The sequence below is a fragment of the Buteo buteo genome, chromosome 27 (genome assembly GCF_964188355.1).
Source record: "Buteo buteo chromosome 27, bButBut1.hap1.1, whole genome shotgun sequence".
Lineage (NCBI taxonomy): Eukaryota > Metazoa > Chordata > Aves > Accipitriformes > Accipitridae > Buteo > Buteo buteo.
The window spans coordinates 9,093,997-9,113,585 of NC_134197.1; the positions used below are offsets into that span (position 1 = coordinate 9,093,997).

The window sequence follows — 19,589 nt, forward strand, 5'->3', positions numbered from 1 at the left end:
GTCCAGCTGAGGACATTTCCTCTTAAGCTCCTGTTAGCTGTGTGAATATTGGTTTACTTGTAGAGTTTTATGCTTTGGGCATACAAGTTTTCCCTTTCGTAATCTGTGTTTAAATACTGTCTTTCCTTAACAGGGCATCATATCTGACCTGTTTCCTGGAGTGGTTCTTCCTACACCTGACTATGACCTGCTTGTCCAGGCACTAACTGAAAATATAAAAAAAATGGATCTTCAACCGGTTCCATGGTTCCTTGGAAAAATTACTCAGGTTCATTTTCACATACTTACTTCTGGGGAAGAAAAGTATAGGAGCAGAAACATTCTTCATTCATTGTCTGTCTGTGTCATGAATGAATAGCTAATAGTTTCCATAATCAATTAATAGAATATTGCTAACAGCATGTTTTTACTGAGTAAAAATCATGGAGTAGAAGCCTGCTTTACTTGTAGTGATTTTTTAATTCAGCCAGCCTGTGAAAGAGCTAACGTGTGCAGCCACGTCTTAGGTCTTATGGTTCACGATAAAGATTAAACTGAATCTCGTGCTAGCTGAGGCAGTGTAGCCTAGTGAACAGAAGTCTGGAGTGGAAGTCAGGCTTTCTTCCCAGATCTGCTCACAGTCTCCTTGAGAAGTCTTGAAAGGGGTGACATTTCTCACCCTTGCTTATGCTTCACATTCAGCTCTATGTTCGCATTGTCTCCTATTTACTAGTATTAGTGACCTTTTAAAGAATGCTTAACTTTTTTTCTTTCCTTGTGAGTAGTACAGCCTAGTGACAGTGTAATGGCAAGGGCAAAAATGCATGGCCTGGGGCAGGATCATGAGGGACCCCTCCAACAGCAGTTCAGACTTTATGGCTTATGTTCAGATTTTGCTTATGCTGCTTTGCAATCCATGCTTTATCTTTCATTTAAATAGAGGTAGTCTTAACTGGTTAGGAATTTAAGCTAAATCAGAAAATATCAGCCTTACCTGAGATTAAAAAAAAAAAAAAAATCTTCTTAAGGCTTCTTCTTACAGGTCTATTTGAAGGTGTTCTCTTTGCAAGCTTTGACTTGAGTTCTGGCAAGATCTTGTGGGATAGCTGAAGAAGTTACCACCCTTGCAGTTCAACATCAGCCTCTGTGGGCCCAGTCATATGACAGATCCTCAGAACTGTAGTTTCAATCCCTTTGTGTTAGCTTCATTGGTAACCATTGATTTCAGTTCAGGCTTTTACACTGGGCTGTGGTCTACAGTGTCTGGTTAGTGCACTCACACCCTGTACAATGATGCTGTTACAGCTGAGAGAAGATATTTAGAAAGGAGGAAGGGGGGATGTCTGGGGGCAATGACTTATTAAATTACATCAGCGAGAATTGCCATAATAATATGACTGCCTTCTGATTTGGGTTAATGCTTCGGTCAGCCTTAATAGAGTGCAGATACTTGGCTGATATTTTGTCCTGTCACACCTGAGTGCAGGAGAAATACCTCTAGTTTCATACACGTAATGCTTGCTTTTGTACTGTATTAAAGAGTCAATGTCTTGTCACTGGTACAGATATATGAAATGATGCTGGTGCGCCATGGTTTCATGATTGTTGGAGATCCTTTGAGTGGGAAGACCTGTGCATACAAAGTGCTAGCTGGAGCCCTTGGCGATTTGTGCGCAGGTAACATTGTTCAGCCACAAACTTCTCACTAAATGAAGTTAATTCTATGACTAATGTTTTTCCTTTGCAGAGATATGCTCAGGTTGTTAATTGTCTTATATTCTGTTTTCTCAACTAGAAGGTTTCTATTCATTGAACTATTTTTGTCTGGTATATTTGTCTGGAATTATTTTTGCCTGCATTTACGGGAATAGTAAAACATATTAATTTGTTTATGCTTCTATGAATTTTGTTAAGCATTGTATTTGTGCATAATATTCTTGAAAAAACTAGCTCTGATAGGGGGATTGTAAGTAGCTCCCATAAACATATAAAATCTATTCTGCTCTGCTTTTTTCTTTTTTTCATGTGCTTTTGCACATAGGACTCTGTACTTTCCTTGTACAAGTAACAGAAGTTCTTATTTACTGCTACCTCGATGCCAAATGTGTGGGGTTTTTTTTGCCTTGGGCAGCTAAAGTAGGATCCTCAGGAATCTTCTTGTTCTGTACTTCAGTGTAGCGTTCGCTACATATCAAGGTGCCACGCTTAGATCACTGGTCGGCCCGGACCAGGGAAAGAGACAGATAACACACAGTGTGAGCGCCAACTTCCGCCTTTTATTGCACAGTTAATTCCTTTTATACTAACAAGGGGAGGCGGGATTACAGGTACATCACAAGGCTGCGACTAACCCTCTAACTTTCTGTGACATCGCGAGATCTTCCGAATGCCAAACCCTACACTTCAGTTGTTCAATGTTCAATGTTCTTAAGCTCATCTGTTTGTCTTTTTACACAGCAAAATCCATGGATGAATTTGCTGTTGAATACAAAGTTATTAATCCCAAAGCAATTACTATGGGGCAGCTGTATGGCAGTTTTGATCCTGTAAGCCATGAGTGGACAGATGGAGTTCTTGCAAATGCCTTCAGAGAACAAGCATCTTCTACCACAGACGATCGGAAGTGGATTATTTTTGATGGTCCAGTGGATGCAGTTTGGATAGAGAACATGAACACTGTGCTGGATGATAATAAAAAGGTAGCCTAACTTTTGCCAGTAACCTTGTCCTTGAATATACGTACTTTATTTTAGTAGTAGCAATATTCTTACTATGGTAGTCAAAGGAAGTGTGAGGCTGAGAAAAAGCTGATGTGCTTAAAAGCATTGCTTTTCCCCACAATTGTATGAGTTGGTTTAGTAGATGATACTAAGCTATAACTTCTCCCTAGAAGCCTTGTCTTGCTCCTACTTTATTGAAATGAGGTTGCTCGGTGAGGCTTTTTTATTGACCCTTTTAGGAAACTGAAATATGTAAACTCAGTTCTGTAACTGAAAACTGAACTTGCTTAAATTACTTAGTGAATAAATTAACTAAAAAAAAGCTGCAGGTCATAACTGCTTTTCCTTGCAGAATTATTTAAAGTTAGAGCATTGTTCTCTGTGTCACTGCAAGCCATTACGGTAACACATGGAAAAGTTGAGATGAGGCCAGAAAATAAGAGTTATGGGAACATGAATGAGTGAATGAGGAGTGACACTAAGTAGAATGTTCAGTGATTTTATGACAGGCATTGCTTTGACTGGATGATCACCACTGACATGACTAGATCATGTTTACATGATGCTTTTCTTCTAGTTATGCTTAATGAGTGGTGAAATAATACAGATGAATTCAAAAATGAGTTTAATCTTTGAGCCAGCAGACTTAGAGGAGGCATCTCCAGCAACTGTCAGCAGGTAATGTGAAAGCATTCAAACTTGGAACTGTCCCACCTTGGACATCGATTCCTGTACCATAGTTGTTTGTTCTTCCCAGGTGTGGTATGATCTATATGGACCCACAACAGTTAGGTTGGAAGCCACTGAAGGATTCCTACATGAATACACTGCCTCCAAACCTGCAGGAAGAACACCGAGAGCTGGTGCGAGACTTAATTTTTTTATATAGCTCTAATTTAGAAGATTAACTTTAAGGTGATGTTCACAGTTTGCCAACTTGAAGGCAGGAATGCAGAATCAAACTTTTTGAAGTACTTTCATGATTTAGAGGGTCCCAGATCTCCTAGAGGCTGTTGTAAATTAGTTTGTAACAATTAATGTCAAATGTTGTTGCAAGGAAAGTGCATGAGAGCTGGAGATGCTGTGAGTACTAGAAATGGAATGTGGGAAATACTGAAAGACTCAAAATGTTTTGAACTCATCCTTCTTCTGTCTAAGACATCCAGAGTTTAGCATGAGAAATGCTCTGTTGCAGAAGCAACTTGTGTTCACTATCAGGTAATGGTGGTGTGACTTTGTGATCACTTAAGTACTGCCTCACACAGGTCCTTTCCTGATCCTCCCTCTGCAGACTTGGAGAATTTCTGATGCCTTATGTTTTATTGAGAGAGAATTGAGGGACAGTGGGAAATGTGGCAACTCCTGTATAGTTTTAAAGCCATTTCCTTTTCTCCTGGCAGGTCAATGACATGTTTATGTGGCTAGTCCAGCCCTGTTTAGATTTTATTCACCTTCATTGCAAAGCCATTGTACAAACATCATCTATTCATCTGAGTTACAGCTTGATGAAACTCTTTACTTGTTTGCTTGGTAAGTACCCTAAGCCTTATTCTTTTTATTTCAATTTTTCTTGTTTTCCTGCTGAGTCTCATAACAAGATGCATGTTATCAGATGCAAGGAAATACCAAAGAAATTCCTTTACTGTTGAGATCCTACAACACAAGCCCTTTCTCACTGACCAGTATTAATAATAGTGCTTTGACTAGCATACAGAGCTTTCGTATTTGGACACTGGTGTCATTACAAAACTGAACATGATCTTGTAAGTCCATACTTTTGCTTGCTGTTTGCTAGCATCTGAAGAAAAGAATTAGGACCTTTTGTAAATATTTTTGTCTCAATTATTTTTATTTGTAAACAGTATTTTACACAGACAAGATTCTCACTCTGTAGATTTGGCTTTGTTCCACTGAAGACAATGCTCCAAGTTTGTGTCGGAATACTTTTGCAAAAATGCATTTTGAATTGGGATTTATGGTTAATACTGGAATTTAACTAAAATTCAAAATATGTGTTTTAGATGAAATAAAACAATCAGAGGAAGAGGAGAAGGAAAGCATGTCTAGTCAGCAAATCATCTTGTGGCTGCAGGGGCTTTTCCTTTTTGCTTTGGTTTGGACAGTTGGTGGGATCATCGATGCAGATAGCAGAAAGAAATTTGATTTGTTTTACCGCAACTTGCTACTGGGAATGAATGATGAACACCCACGCCCTAAAAGTGTGAAACTTACCAGAAACAATATCTTCCCAGAAAAAGGTGCTTCTTCATAACTGTACTTGCCTGGCCTTTTATAAAGCAATAAGAAAAGTCAGCGCTGTAGGGGAGAATAGAGTGCTTGGCAGGTGTTAAGTCTGCAGCAGAGCCACCATCTGCCAAGCCTTGGGTTGCACAGTTGGGTTCTCTTTCCTGGCTCTTTTAACCAGGAGTAGCATATGCCTCATTTTGTACTCAAACCATGTACCTGAATCTGACCTAAAATAATTTTGTGATGATAATGGCAGTAGCGGGGGAAGGGTATCTTGTGTACTAGAAAGCCTTCATGATCTCACAGTGTTGGACGTCTCACACTAAAATGATTGAAGTTTATTTTTATTCTTTAATCAGTGGGCTTTCCTATGTTGTGTTTTTCAATTAACAGGGAGTGTTTATGACTTCTATTTTTACAAGCATGGCAGTGGGCAGTGGAACATGTGGATGGAGTACATCACAAAAGAAGAACAAGTTATCTCTCCAGGGGCTAAGGTTCACATTGATATCTTTCATTATAGAAAATAATTATTTGACAAAATCATTTAGAGGTATAAGTCAACTATGTTAGCTAGCTTTGATTCTACTATATCAGGCTGTTTAATGTTTGATCTGCAACATTTTGTTAATCTCTGTAGGCTCCTTTTCATGCTTATGTCTTGATTCTGGTACCATCAGTATTGAAAGTTTGGCACTGCAGGTGAACATGGAGACCTGAGGTTGGCTGATGGTTAAAATTTTGGTTCTGCTTTTGTCTCTGTAATAGCATTTGATGTTGGAGAAATCACAGTAGGAAAAAGACAAAGCCTGAATTTTCATTCCTTCTTTTTTGTTTTCTGTGGTTGATATCGTGATTTAGTATGAGCTAATCAGAGAAAGCAATTGAAGAGACTTACTACTTCTTTGGGATATGGAGAGCAGTACTGAGAGTCCTGGATCCCCTCCATTTCCAAATAGGGTCACTCACATTTTGATGCCAGCTGTGAACTCAAGGGAAGTGTAGCACAGCAGAGATCTCCAAAAAGTACCTATTCTTCTGATGAAATTTCAGGATAAATGAAGCGATATTTGTTCAGCTTTTCATTCCATTGTAGTTGCGACTGTCTTCCCTATTAAGTACATGAGAGATGTAAGATTACATTTCATTCTGCTGTCTAAAATTGCTAATGATAAGTGGAAGATGAGGAAGAGAAAAAAATTTCGATAGCACTTTTCCTTTCCCTTTGCACAGTAGAGGAACAGAATTAAGTCATACTTAACCCTGCAGTTCTCCTTTCAGGCTTTATATAGTGTCCATGAACCATAATATAGATAATACCAGTTGTGCTATTTACTGTGTAAACACTGAACAAGAAGTGGGGCCAAATGATCTACCAGAACTTTGTTATAGCCTAAGTTTTCAGAGAAAAGAATTTTTAAAAAATGCATTTGTCCTATAGGCTTCCTGTAGTTGCTTGCAAATATTCATGTTGATTAAGGTATTGGATGTTTGTTTTTCATGTGCCATTTTACTTTCCTGTGTAACAGGTATCTGAGCTGATCATTCCAACAATGGAAACTGCCAGACAAATGTTTTTTCTTAAAACATATGTGGAGCATGATGTCCCTTTGCTTTTTGTGGGTCCCACTGGCACGGGAAAATCAGCTATAACAAACAATTTTCTACTACAACTTCCAAAGCAAAAATACATCCCAAGTTTCATCAACTTCTCTGCAAGAACTTCTGCTAACCAAACCCAGGATATTATTCTGTCCAAGCTGGATAGAAGAAGAAAAGGATTATTTGGACCTCCTTTGGGGAAAAAAGCTATAATATTTGTGGGTAAGACAGCTTTTTTCAGGGTTTTTATATCATTTTAATTCTGGCTTTAGGCAAAGGAAGTGATTCACTGAGACTGATAATTTTGGATTGCCTCAGTGCTCTTTGGCTTTTTTCAGGCATCCAAAGAAGGATTAGCACTGCCCCCTGCTGAAAGGTTTCTAACTGTTTAAGTGGTGGTTGTCTTCAGAATAGTTCATAGTGTTGCAGTGTGACACGAAATAAAATAAACCAAAATCACCAACCACACTAAGTTAAACCATCACCTATAAATATGCCTGCGAAGTATAATGTCATTTGATTCTGGTTAGTTTAATGGGAAGCAAGACTAGCAAGACACAACTTTTTTCTACCTCTAGTTCAAGTTATTTTTTCTTCTGAGCTTTGAAAGAAAACTGTAATTCCTAAACACTGAGGTTTTTTTATTCAATGTCTATGTTCTCCATAGATGACCTAAACATGCCTGCAAAGGAAGTGTATGGAGCCCAGCCACCTATAGAGCTTCTCAGACAATGGATTGATCATGGTCACTGGTATGACAAGAAAGATACATCCAAGATTAATATCATAGATGTGCTGCTTGTTTCAGCTATGGTTCCACCTGGGGGAGGCAGGAATGATATTACAGGTAGAAAATACATTACTATGGCAAGTAGTTATCTAATTGAGTGAAGTTAAAAGACAGGTTCAGTTTTGCTGATGACAAATTCTACATTTATCTATTACTTGTAAACCTACAGATATATTCACTGGCTGGGTCATTCCAAATAGGAGTATGTATGCTTGAGGTCAGATCTATACCTTTTCCAGGAGGAGTTTAATCAAAATTAGAAACACTGTTTTTAATGCTGGTTAAACTATGAATGATGAAAATAATTCTAAAAGTAGAGAACTGGACACTTTTACCATTTTCTATTCTTTGGAAAAGGGAGGGAATACATCTTCTTGCCAAGTCTTTCTGGCAGTTCACTTCTGAAATTGTATCTCTTGCTGCTAAGATAGGCTGCTTGCATTTACTTACAAGCGTGTTGCCTGCAAGTCCATGACTCCTGTCATATCACCATGAAGGAGGTTATATTTTCTAATTAAAAAGTTATGTCGGTAAAAGCCCTAATGTACCTACAGCTATACTGTTATAAGGCACTTATGCTACTTTGCTTCATATAAACACTCTAATACAGGTATAACTGTATGTGCTCTGAGGAGGCTTTATTAAAATAACTATTCTGATACAGCTAAATTTGTAAAATTTACTAGTGTATCGACTGAATCTTTTTAGGTAAAAACTGATAACAAGATACTTGATTTTGTAAAGTTTACTGTGTCATATCACAATCAACAGGGCTAATGTGAGCTGAAATTTAAATTTGGGTAATAGTGGCCTTGTTGTAACGGAGATTCATATTTTTCGTATTAAAAACAGTTATTCTACGTGAAATACTGATATAAAATATAAACCAGTTTATATTTCTTTTGCATCACTATTGGGGCAGAAATTTGCCAGAAACAAAATCATAGAGCTGGAGCCAAATTCAAATGTTGTTGTTTGAGTGACTGTCAATCCTAGAATATGCTAGCTGATAGGTGGAAAAATGTTTGGACTTTCCTAAATCTTTCTGCATCTTTTTGTGTGTATTACAGGACGCTTCACACGGCACTTGAATATTGTATCTATCCGTTCTTTTGATGATGACACATTAACCAAGATTTTTACTGCAGTTGCTGATTGGCACTTTGGCAAAGGCTTTGAGCCTCTGTTTCTAAGGTAATGTGATATATTTCCTGTAACACCTTTGTCATCTTTTCTCCTGTGATTTATCTGCAGAAGTTAAAATTGTATCTCTTTTCCTTCTTAAGGCTGGGTAAAATAATGGTCCAAGCGACAATGGCGATTTATAAAATGGCGGTTGATAATTTTCTCCCAACTCCTTCAAAATCCCACTATGTCTTTAATCTACGGGATTTTTCCAGGGTTATTAAAGGAGTGCTGCTCTGTCCACACACTCATTTGCAAGTAAGTTGTAGTTTAATTATGTTGCTGTAAGAAAGAGCAATGGAAGAAGTAAATTATTTTTTAATACCAGTACGTAAACATCTCAAAATACATGAACTGTGGTTTCAATAGATTGACAAGGTTTAAAATTAGGATAGTCCCTGAATACCTTGCTATATATTTTCTGTCTGTCTCTGAAGGAGAGAGCTGTCATTTTTGTTAATATTCTTTATATGCATTACAGTTGGGCCCAGAGGTCCAAGGCCCATCTGTTAAGGCCTGTACATCAAGTCAGACAGTCCCTTCTCTTGAACTTGCAAACTAAATATACAAAAGAAACAAATGTGGGAAAAGACTTGGTATCTATCTTTTACAAACGGCAAGGTCATCAGTGACCAAGACTGAATAATTTAGCACAGAGTTTGCCTGTTGTCACAAACTACAAATGAATACTGATAGATGTATATGATTTTCATCCATCTACTTTTTTCATCCATTTTCAGTAAAGTGTCAGGTTAAAGAAGTATTAGGAGTTTTATTTCTGTCGGGGAGATGTTTTTGCTACAGAAACAGAACAAAACAGCTACAAGCTATTCAGGGGAAATCTTGGCCAGCAACAGTTTTTGGGCAGGGCTTGGGCTAGAACCCATGAGCCATATCTTTGAAAGATTTATTCTTTACTTTATGTTGGAAGGGTAGGGAGATTTGATACAGTAGAGAAAAATGCTTTTACACAAGAGTCCCAGTTTGTATGGGCAGGAAGGACAAAATGGTACCTAGGTGAGGAAGCTGGTTAAGTTAGCAGATGCTGAGCCATGTGCTGAATGGCTTGGAATGGAAAGATTCCCACTGAGTTTAGTACAAGATATAGCAGGGTCCAGATGGACATTTCTGTCCTTTTGTTTTTAAACAAATCCTGCCTGAGCTGTATTTACCCATTTTCTTGTATTTACCCATTTTCTTATATTTACATTTTCAGGATGGAGATAAACTGATCAGACTTTGGATTCATGAGGTTTACCGAGTTTTCTATGATCGCTTAGTTGATGAGGAGGACAGGAAGGTATTCTTTCAGATGGTACAAGAGACAACATCAAATACCTTCAAGCAGAGCTTTAATAAGGTATTTTTGGGTGCTGGGACCAAGAATGAGACTGATGCATTTTCAGAAATACTTAGTCATTGAGATTACATTAGTATTGGACACATTTTTAATTATTTTGATCAGTGCATTTAAAAAGTATAGATGATCTTCTATTCAGTATTGAGTATTATATATATTCTTAGTCAAGTTAATAGAAATTACTTCATATCAGAATGATTCATAACTTCAAAAGGATTCTGTGTTAGTACAGAGGACTATCTGGAATAAATGTGTTACCCAGTATTTATCTGGGCTTTTGTTTAAGTTAGTATTTGGATGAGCCAATAGGAGTAGTGGGTATTTTTCAGAGAAGCGTTTTGGGAATTTGTCCTATGTTTGACAGCAAAATTTCTCTGCGAAGTATGCATATGTGGAAACTTGCATGTCAACCTACAGCACACTCCCCATTTAGGTGTTTTTTGTTTTGTTTTGTTTTGTTTTTTCCAGACTAAGGTAATAAGTAGAATAGCTGGAAAACAGTGCTTCCCACTGTATTATTACTATGTGGACAAGAATGATTATGACTTTAAGGAAAATAATTCTCTAATTATCTGTTGATTCTTGTCTTTTCCCTAGGTACTGAGTCATCTCTCACCTACTGGAAAAATCTCTGATGATAATATTCGCAACCTGTTCTTTGGAGACTATTTGAAGCCCGACAGTAATGTAAAAGTGTACGACGAAATCACAGACTTAAAGCAACTGACAACCGTGATGGAATACTACCTTGAGGAATACAACAATATCAGCAAAGCACCAATGTCTTTAGTCATGTTCAAGTTTGCTATCGAGCATATCTCAAGGATATGCAGGGTATTGAAACAGAATAATGGACATCTGTTGTTGATGGGGGTTGGCGGGAGTGGTCGACAAAGTGCTGCCAAGCTAGCCACCTACATGAATACCTTTGAACTCTTTCAAATTGAAATTACAAAGTCCTATGGAGTCAATGAATGGAAAGAAGATGTTAAACGAGTCATGCTGAAAGCAGGTGTTGGTAACAAAAATGTGTCCTTTTTGTTCTGTGATAATCAAATAAAGGATGAAGCATTTGTGGAAGATATCAACATGCTTTTAAATACTGGTGATGTGCCTAATATCTTTACAACAGAAGAGAAAGCTGAAATTGTTGAGAAAATGCAAGGTGCAGCAAGGATGGAGAACAGGAAAATTGAAGTCACTCCCCTTGCTATGTACAATTTCTTTATTGAAAGGGTGAAGAAAAATTTGCATATTGTCTTAGGTCTGTATACAATGTGTTATTTCTTAGAATGTTTTTTCTTATGCTTAGTTTTTTATGCTTCCTAACTGCAAACAAACTTAAGTAACAATTGTTTTTTGTTTGTTTGGTTGTTTTTTTTCCCTAGCCATAAGTCCTATTGGAGATGCATTTCGGAATCGATTACGGATGTTCCCTTCACTGATAAACTGCTGCACCATTGATTGGTTCCAAACCTGGCCTACAGATGCTTTGGAAATGGTTGCTAACAAGTTTTTAGAGGATGTTGAACTCGAAGATGACATTAGAAAAGAGTATGAGTTTATCTGTCGAGAAACATATGAAGCAGATGTTCATTTCCCTCCCCTTCACAACCCCAATGTACTTGATCAGGAAACTGTCCTTATAAATGAACAAAGCTAAGCCAACTCTGGGATTTCAGTGCAAGTCAAAGATACCTAGATATATGTACCTGATGTTTCTGAAAATCAGGCCACTCTTTGAAAGGAGTCTAAAATATTTCTTATAATGGGGAAAAAAAAAATTCTGCCTTCACTAACACTAATATAATTTTATAAGCTTAGAGTAATTTCCTCATAATTAACATAAAGACAGATTGTATTTTCATAGTAATGTGGAAAAATTTTCTCTAGGGTTGTGTCAATGTGCAAATATTTCCAAGAAAGTGTGAGAGAGCTCTCCATCAGCTATTACACTATACTGCGAAGACACAACTATGTGACACCAACTTCATACCTAGAATTGATTCTTACCTTTAAGACTCTGCTGAATAGCAAAAGGCAAGAAGTTGACATGATGAGAACTCGTTATCTTATGGGACTTCAAAAACTTGACTTTGCATCTTCACAAGTAAGTTTCAGATGAAAACACTGAATATGTGCCATATGCATACTTTACTATGGGGTCTGTATAAGCTGATTAAAACTTATAAAAATAAAACTTATTAAATTCCCTCTTCACTATATTCATGATGCTATTGATAATTTTCTACAGAAAGCCAGCAGGAAAAGTTAGTCATTTTAAGAAATTGTGGTATGTAAGTTGAGATTATAGCACTTAATAGAAAGCTAAATGAAATTGATGGTATTCATTAAATGTTGAAGGAATAAACCTTACAAATCTCATTATTTTCTTAAAACCTTATATGGAGAATCCATGCCTCAGCATCCTAGTACCTATTACCCCTCTCAAAATAGGGGAGAAGTTGAAGAATGTTGTAAGACAATAATAAAAGTTAATTCCTGAGTAGTTTCCCAGTAGGAAATTGATCAGGTTCCAGGTAAACAACCCCCTTTTTCAACCCATGTGATCTGGGGATTGATCTTTCCAAGATGCAAAGTAAAGGGGCTTCCAGATACTTGCTGGATGGAGAAGAACATCCAGTTTGCAGCTGTTGCTAATTCTGTGTTTCCTTCCAAGTTTCTTTTGGCTTTTGTTTTCCACCTGTGCAATAAAGGATTGTTTGGGGTTCCATAAACTGAAACTGACTGTGAGGAAAAAATGCAATTAATCAATTTATTTCTCATTATTGAAATTAAGTGGATCATAAAAAAGTAAGTGTATTGCATAGATAATAAAATCTTCTTAAAAAATCTATTCAGTTAAATAAAACAGCTCTTAGTAAAAACAGGCTAGAGAACTATTTTAATAATTATTTAGATCAAATGTCCCTTTTTAGATTGTATTAATATAGTGTCTTCTGATCTTTCTTCCTAAGATACCAAGATGAGAAATGCATGCAATGTTTACACAATTTTTTTCTTGATTTCCTGTTACGTTCATCAGGTTGCAGAGATGCAGAAAGAACTGACTGCCCTTCAGCCTGAACTGATTCAAACTTCTGCAGAAACAGACAAAATGATGATCCAGATTGAAAAGGAAACAACTGAAGTAGATGCAAAGAAAGAACTAGTGTTGGCAGATGAAGAAGAGGCTAATGAAGCAGCAGCTGTTGCTAAAGCTATTAAGGTAGTGTACAGGGGCTTGAGCCTGGAGCATGATGGGTTCGAAGTCTTTCCAAGTAAATGGGAGTTGTGATGATGTGTTAATGGGATGATCCAAGCTCTTAAAGTAACAAAGTTGCAAGAGATGATGAATGACATGTTCCTAATATAAACAAGGTAAATTTTGGCTGTTTGGAGTATGACTGTATCTCACAGTGCTGCATAGCTTCCCTTTCTAGTTCATATCCCAAAAGCCGTATAGTTCTTATTTCTGTACTAATATATTCTCCTTCTCAACAGATTGAGTAATGAGGTTATACTGTTTCCAGGCCCAAAGACAGTTCGTTTAGAGTTAGCTGAGGTAATCTGGCATAGTGCTGCTTGGAGCCCTATTAGGCATAACCTAAGAGATACTGCCATAGCCAGACATCTGTAGTGCAGAATTTCCTGTGGGAAGCTGCAGGATTCCTCAATATTTTTTTGTAACTAGTTGGAAATGTCAGTGATAGATAAGGTAATTACTGAGATCTGAGTACATGGTAAAGAATGTAAGCTACACAGTATATATTTTTTACCTGATCACCACTGTGAGATTTAACTAAGAACAACTGTATCTAACCTGTATTTTAATTCTCCTTGTCAGACCAGAGAGACTTTGATCTTGAAGGCTTCTCTGGCTTTTTCAGCTATCAGTTCAGTTTATGGAAGTTACTAATTTCTCTAAAAATCTTCCCTCTTTAAACTGCGCAGACAAATTGTGAAAGTAGTTTTCTCTCCAAGAGACACAATGTTGTGAAGAGTCTTTTTATTAGGTACTTACAAGCAAAGAAGGTTCTCTGAGGCTGTGCAGTAGTGGGGTAATCAGGTTGCGGACCTGGTATTTTATGAAGGTTTACAGGCTTCTGCCTAATGTCTTAACAGGATGAATGTGAAGGAGACCTTGCTGAGGCCATGCCAGCTTTGGAGGCAGCACTTGCAGCTCTTGATACCCTGAATCCTTCAGACATCTCTCTTGTGAAATCCATGCAGAATCCACCTGGTCCTGTTAAGCTCGTCATGGAGAGTATCTGTGTCATGAAGGGGACTAAACCAGAGAGAAAGCCTGATCCAAGTGGCAGTGGTAATGCAGTATTTGTTATCCCTGCCCTAGGAATGCTTGAGGTGCTGCTGAAGTGCTTCTGGCGTGAATGCAGCTATGTGCGCTAAAAGTGTGTTTTGCTAGCAATGACTTAAAACTACACTGAATAGCTAAGAGCTGCTTTTGCCATTGTAACATACTGCCCTTGCTTGACGCTGTTGTACAAGCTTTGTAAATATGATCCCAGTCATCAGCACAAAGTCATCTCTTCAACTTGCTTTGACCCAATCTTGAGATTTTCATTGCCTTGAGGAACTCTGGGAGCTGCAGTGTGCTGTGCACCATTCACCTGTATTTCCCCCTCTAAACCTTGCTACCAAACTTTATCAGTTATGCTGGGAGACAGAATTCTAGCTATACCCTTGCCGTAGGTAATTACTCTAACAAGCTCTTTTTGTGTGGTTTATGTTGTTATTGTGGGATTGCACAGGATTTGTGAGGTAGGAGAGGAAAGAGACCTTCTTCTTTCACTTTTCTTCTACCTTATGCCCCCACAGTCCAACCCTTCATACTTGAAAATAAGTATTCTATAAATATCTTTCATCCAAAACTGTCTTATCTACATTAGGAAGGAATGCTTTTACATAGTTACTGATTTATCTGATAAACTATGCTAAGAAAGACTGTATAGTAATTTGTTTCCCTTATTTTGCTTGGTTTATTTAGAATTATTATGTAATTAAAAATTATGACATGTTAGTGATGCTGAAGTTCCTGTCTGGATTTCTTTAGGTAACGATTTTCCCAAACTAGTTAACAGTGGTTGCATAGTAAAATTCTGTCGCAAAATCATTGATGTTAATTCTTTATATAATGTTTAAGTATGTTTTTCAGTTTGAACATGCATGTTTTAAGCCTGATTTTAGTATTATTTGCAACATAGGTAAAATGGTAGAAGACTACTGGGGGCCATCTAGAAAAATTCTTGGAGATCTGAAATTCCTTGAGAGCTTAAAGGCATATGACAAGGATAATATTCCTCCTGCTATAGTGAAGAGAATTAGAGAGAGGTTTATTGATCATCCAGATTTTCAGCCATCTGTCATAAAAAACGTCTCATCTGCCTGTGAAGGACTGTGCAAATGGGTGCGAGCCATGGAGGTATATGATCGTGTTGCAAAAGTGGTTGCCCCAAAGCGCGAACGTTTGAGAGCTGCAGAAGGATTACTGGACGTTCAAATGCAGAAGCTAAAAACAAAACAAGCAGAACTTAAGGAGGTAGTTGATCGCCTCCAAGCTTTGAATGATGAGTTTGACAACATGAATGACCGGAAGAAAGAATTAGAAAATAATATTGAACTTTGTTCACAAAAGCTTGTGAGAGCTGAACAGCTAATTAATGGTCTTGGTGGAGAGAAGGATAGGTGGACAGAAGCTGCACGATTGTTAGGAATTCGGTACGTAGACCTTATAGGAGATGTGTTACTATCATCAGGAACTATCACTTATTTGGGAGCCTTTACTGTTGATTACCGCTTAAAATGTCAAAAGCAATGGCAGGTCCTGTGCAATGAAAAGAACATACCATGCTCCAGTGATTTTAGCTTAAGTAATACGTTAGGGGATCCAGTCAAAATCCGTGCATGGCAGATTGCTGGATTGCCTGTTGATTCTTTTTCCATTGACAATGGCATAATTGTTTCTAACTCAAGAAGATGGGCTTTAATGATAGATCCTCAAAGGCAAGCTAATAAGTGGATAAAAAATATGGAGAAAACTAACAGGCTGTCAGTTATCAAATTATCTGACACACATTATGTGAGGACATTAGAAAATGCTATTCAGCTTGGAACACCAGTCTTGCTAGAAAATATTGGTGAAGAACTAGATGCTTTCATAGAACCCATTTTATTAAAGCTAACGTTCAAACAACAAGGAGTAGAATACATGAAATTAGGGGAAAATATAATTGAATATTCAAGAGATTTCAGGTTTTACATAACAACCCACTTAAGAAATCCCCATTATCTTCCTGAAGTGGCTGTGAAAGTTTGTCTACTCAACTTCATGATTACACCTTTGGGTCTTCAGGACCAACTTCTTGGAATTGTAGCTGCAGAAGAAAAGCCTGAGCTAGAAGCAAAGAAAAATAAACTGATTATAGAAAGCACAGCCAACAAAAAACAACTAAAGGAAATAGAAGATAAAATCCTGGAGATCCTTTCCAGTTCAGAAGGAAACATCTTAGAAGATGAAACAGCAATTAATGTTTTGTCGTCATCCAAAGACTTATCTGAAGAAATCTCTGAAAAGCAAAAAATTTCCTCTGTAACTGAGATGCAGATAGATTCTACTCGAATGGGGTATAAGCCAGTTGCTATTCATTCAGCTGTTGTCTTCTTCTGCATCTCTGATCTGGCAAACATTGAACCTATGTACCAATATTCATTGATTTGGTTCATTAACTTGTATGTTCAATCTATTGCTAAAAGCAAAAAGAGTGAAGATCTAGAAGAGAGAATTAAAAATATAACCAATCATTTCACAATAAGCATCTATAATAATGTCTGTTGTTCACTGTTTGAAAAGGATAAGTTGTTATTCTCCTTCCTTCTGACAGTAGGCATTATGAAGGGAAAAGACCAAATAGACGATGAGGTTTGGCGTTTCCTACTGACAGGAGGTGTTGCTCTTGATAATCCTCACCCCAATCCAGCTCCAGATTGGCTACCTGACAAATCGTGGGCAGAGCTCGTACGTGCATCTAGTCTGACAAACCTCCAGGGACTAATGGAACATGTAAGAGAGAATTTTTCAAAGTGGAAACTAATATATGACTCTGTGAGACCCCATGAAGAAGCTTTCCCAGATGCATGGAGCACACTGATTGGGTTAGATCGCATGGTTATTCTCAGATGTTTGAGACCTGACAAAATTATTCCAGCAGTGCAGGAGTTCATTGTGGAAAATATGGGAAGAACATTTATTGAACCACCGACTTTTGATCTTGGAAGAAGTTACAGTGATTCAAATTGTTGTGTCCCTTTGATTTTTGTATTATCACCAGGTGCTGATCCGATGGCAGGTGAGATTGGTATTAAAAAAATCTTTTTTTATCTGGTTAAAGGTCACTGAGTGTGACTAAGCTGATAACAGTGTAAGCCCCTTCATTGGATCTTTAAAGTATCTTTAAAGTACAATACAGTGATGATGCAATATCAAACATTTGCATCTGCCTATATATAAACAATTAGATTAAAATGCTAAAGGGTGGAATGAATGTAGTCGTGATGAAATGTCTAGGTGTCTGAGCAGCAATTTAGGGATCTAAGAACTTGTAACATCCAGACCGGTTTATAATTCATGCTTGCATTACAATTATTTCAGTGGGTGCTTGGGACTTGCCCCAGTCTTTGTTGCAACCCCTCCTCTAGAAGGTTTCCTCCCTCTCAGTTACTAATTAAACGGTGTATATGACCACACTTAAAAACACATCTGTTAAATGTCCTTTAAAAAATAACCACCCAGACTATTTTTAAACCTGGTTTTCTGCCAAAAGAATTGTAATATGGAGCCATACCATAAGGATGTATTTCTAGGAGGATGGTTTTGATGGGAAAGCTGGAGGGTTATTTTTAACCAGATCTAAAGATCCAATTTACAGCTCAACCCCCACAAACAATTGTACCCATGCAACAAAGAGAGTAGAGAGCTGTAGTGCAGGCTGGAACTGAGCACTCAGGGCTAAAGGAGAGGACAGGCATTTAACCTGGCTAGTTCTTGTTCGTTTGTTTTTAGTATTACTTTTTACACCTAAATTTTAGCATATGCCTCAGAAACACAGTGACTGATAGAGCATTTGATACTACTTCTGGGTTGTTGAGGTGGGGTGGGTTTTTTTCAGTTGAGTAAAATATTTGTTGAATTTTGCCCCTTTAATTTTTTGCATTATAAAAATTATGAATATAACATAGATCTACTTTCTAACAGACTGTCTTTGTTTGCATGTGTGAAACTTGCCATCATAGGTTTGCTAAAATTTGCTGATGATGTTGGCATGGGAGGCGCAGGCATTCAAACTGTTTCACTTGGACAGGGCCAGGGTCCAATAGCAGCAAAAATGATTTATCAGGCTATTACTGATGGAACCTGGACAGTGTTACAAAACTGCCATCTTGCAACTAGCTGGATGCCTACTTTGGAAAAAATCTGCGAGGAAGTTATAGTGCCTGAGAATACCAATGATAAGTTCAGGTAGGAGTTTTAATATTTTACTCTTCTTAATGGGAGTATTTCTTGTTTGCTGAAGACACTAATAAAAAGAAATGAAACTTCTTTTGTGTGAAGAAGTATAACATTCATATCATTTATGTGCAGTGATAAAATAAAGATACTTAATTAGGATGTCATCTTTTGCACCTGTCCAATGTAATCTACTTTATGCCTGGATTTTGGAACAAATTTAGATGTTGTTATTATAGTTAAGCAAGTAATAAAACTTAGTCTTCTGCAGATCAATGTTAAGGATTTGTCAATATTGATGATTTTTGGATAATGTGCTCTTTAAAATTCTTTTCAGGTTATGGTTAACTAGTTATCCATCAGAAAAGTTTCCTGTTAGTATCCTCCAGAATGGCATCAAAATGACGAATGAGCCTCCAAAAGGAGTTAGAGTGAACCTTCTTCGATCATACCTTAATGATCCCATCTCCGACCCTGTGTTCTTTAGCAGTTGCAAAAAGCCAGAAATGTGGCAAAAACTGCTGTTTGGCCTTTGCTTTTTTCATGCTATTGTGCAGGAAAGGAGAAACTTTGGCCCACTGGGTAAGGTTGAGATTATTTTACAGGTTGTTTCAAAATGATTAGTAGTTTTGAAATGCATTATTGGAGCCTCTCTGTGAAAAGGCAGTATTGTTGTTAGCAGTATTACAAAAGTGCAGTCTGTATTGCACAGAACATAATAAAGTTTAAAAGCTGTTATTTGCAGGGATTCTAATTCAGGCAAAGCTACTCCTGAAGCTACTAAAAGTATTACCCTGGGGGAGGACTAGAAAGTACCAGTTTTCCAAGTAAATATATTATACAGTAGTTACATTAAATTATAGCTTACTAAATTATTAATTTATTACTATGGTTCTTACCATGAAATCCAGCTCTATTTTAAATTTTCATAATTAAGATGTTTCTTCTTGAATTCTGCTTTTGTTATTTATGTGTATACTTCCTTTTATCAAAGCTAGTGCATTTGTTTACTTGGTATGAAACAAATTTATGTACCTGCAGTGTGTTGTTCATAATAGCAATGAAAATATATGTATCAGTAAGATTTCTGCTTCAGCTTTTTCTATAATCTTGAAATATTTAGAGAACTATGTAGACTTTCTACATAAAATGTAGAAATATATGGAATTATAGATTCCATTT

General features: G+C 37.2%; 2 protein-coding genes across 2 annotated transcripts in view; one reads left to right on the top strand and one right to left on the bottom strand.

The window, feature by feature from the left end:
* DNAH3 (dynein axonemal heavy chain 3) overlaps positions 1-19,589 on the top strand; it is a 66,841-nt gene that overhangs the window by 39,334 nt on the left and 7,918 nt on the right. The window contains exons 36-56 of the mRNA XM_075058458.1: positions 134-268; positions 1,545-1,656; positions 2,437-2,678; positions 3,277-3,377; positions 3,457-3,562; positions 4,100-4,229; positions 4,721-4,957; positions 5,340-5,443; positions 6,476-6,770; positions 7,216-7,395; positions 8,409-8,532; positions 8,625-8,781; positions 9,740-9,883; positions 10,481-11,147; positions 11,272-11,437; positions 11,777-11,993; positions 12,930-13,112; positions 14,009-14,207; positions 15,109-17,250; positions 18,194-18,419; positions 18,745-18,989. Coding sequence (XP_074914559.1) covers positions 134-268; positions 1,545-1,656; positions 2,437-2,678; positions 3,277-3,377; positions 3,457-3,562; positions 4,100-4,229; positions 4,721-4,957; positions 5,340-5,443; positions 6,476-6,770; positions 7,216-7,395; positions 8,409-8,532; positions 8,625-8,781; positions 9,740-9,883; positions 10,481-11,147; positions 11,272-11,437; positions 11,777-11,993; positions 12,930-13,112; positions 14,009-14,207; positions 15,109-17,250; positions 18,194-18,419; positions 18,745-18,989 — 6,112 coding nt within the window. The remainder of the gene's footprint in view (positions 1-133; positions 269-1,544; positions 1,657-2,436; positions 2,679-3,276; positions 3,378-3,456; positions 3,563-4,099; positions 4,230-4,720; positions 4,958-5,339; positions 5,444-6,475; positions 6,771-7,215; positions 7,396-8,408; positions 8,533-8,624; positions 8,782-9,739; positions 9,884-10,480; positions 11,148-11,271; positions 11,438-11,776; positions 11,994-12,929; positions 13,113-14,008; positions 14,208-15,108; positions 17,251-18,193; positions 18,420-18,744; positions 18,990-19,589) is intronic.
* The window catches only part of LYRM1 (LYR motif containing 1), a 28,726-nt gene continuing 25,303 nt past the window's right edge, over positions 16,167-19,589 (bottom strand). The window contains exon 5 of the transcript XR_012654542.1: positions 16,167-16,298. The gene's annotated coding sequence lies outside the window, so the exon portion shown is untranslated. The remainder of the gene's footprint in view (positions 16,299-19,589) is intronic.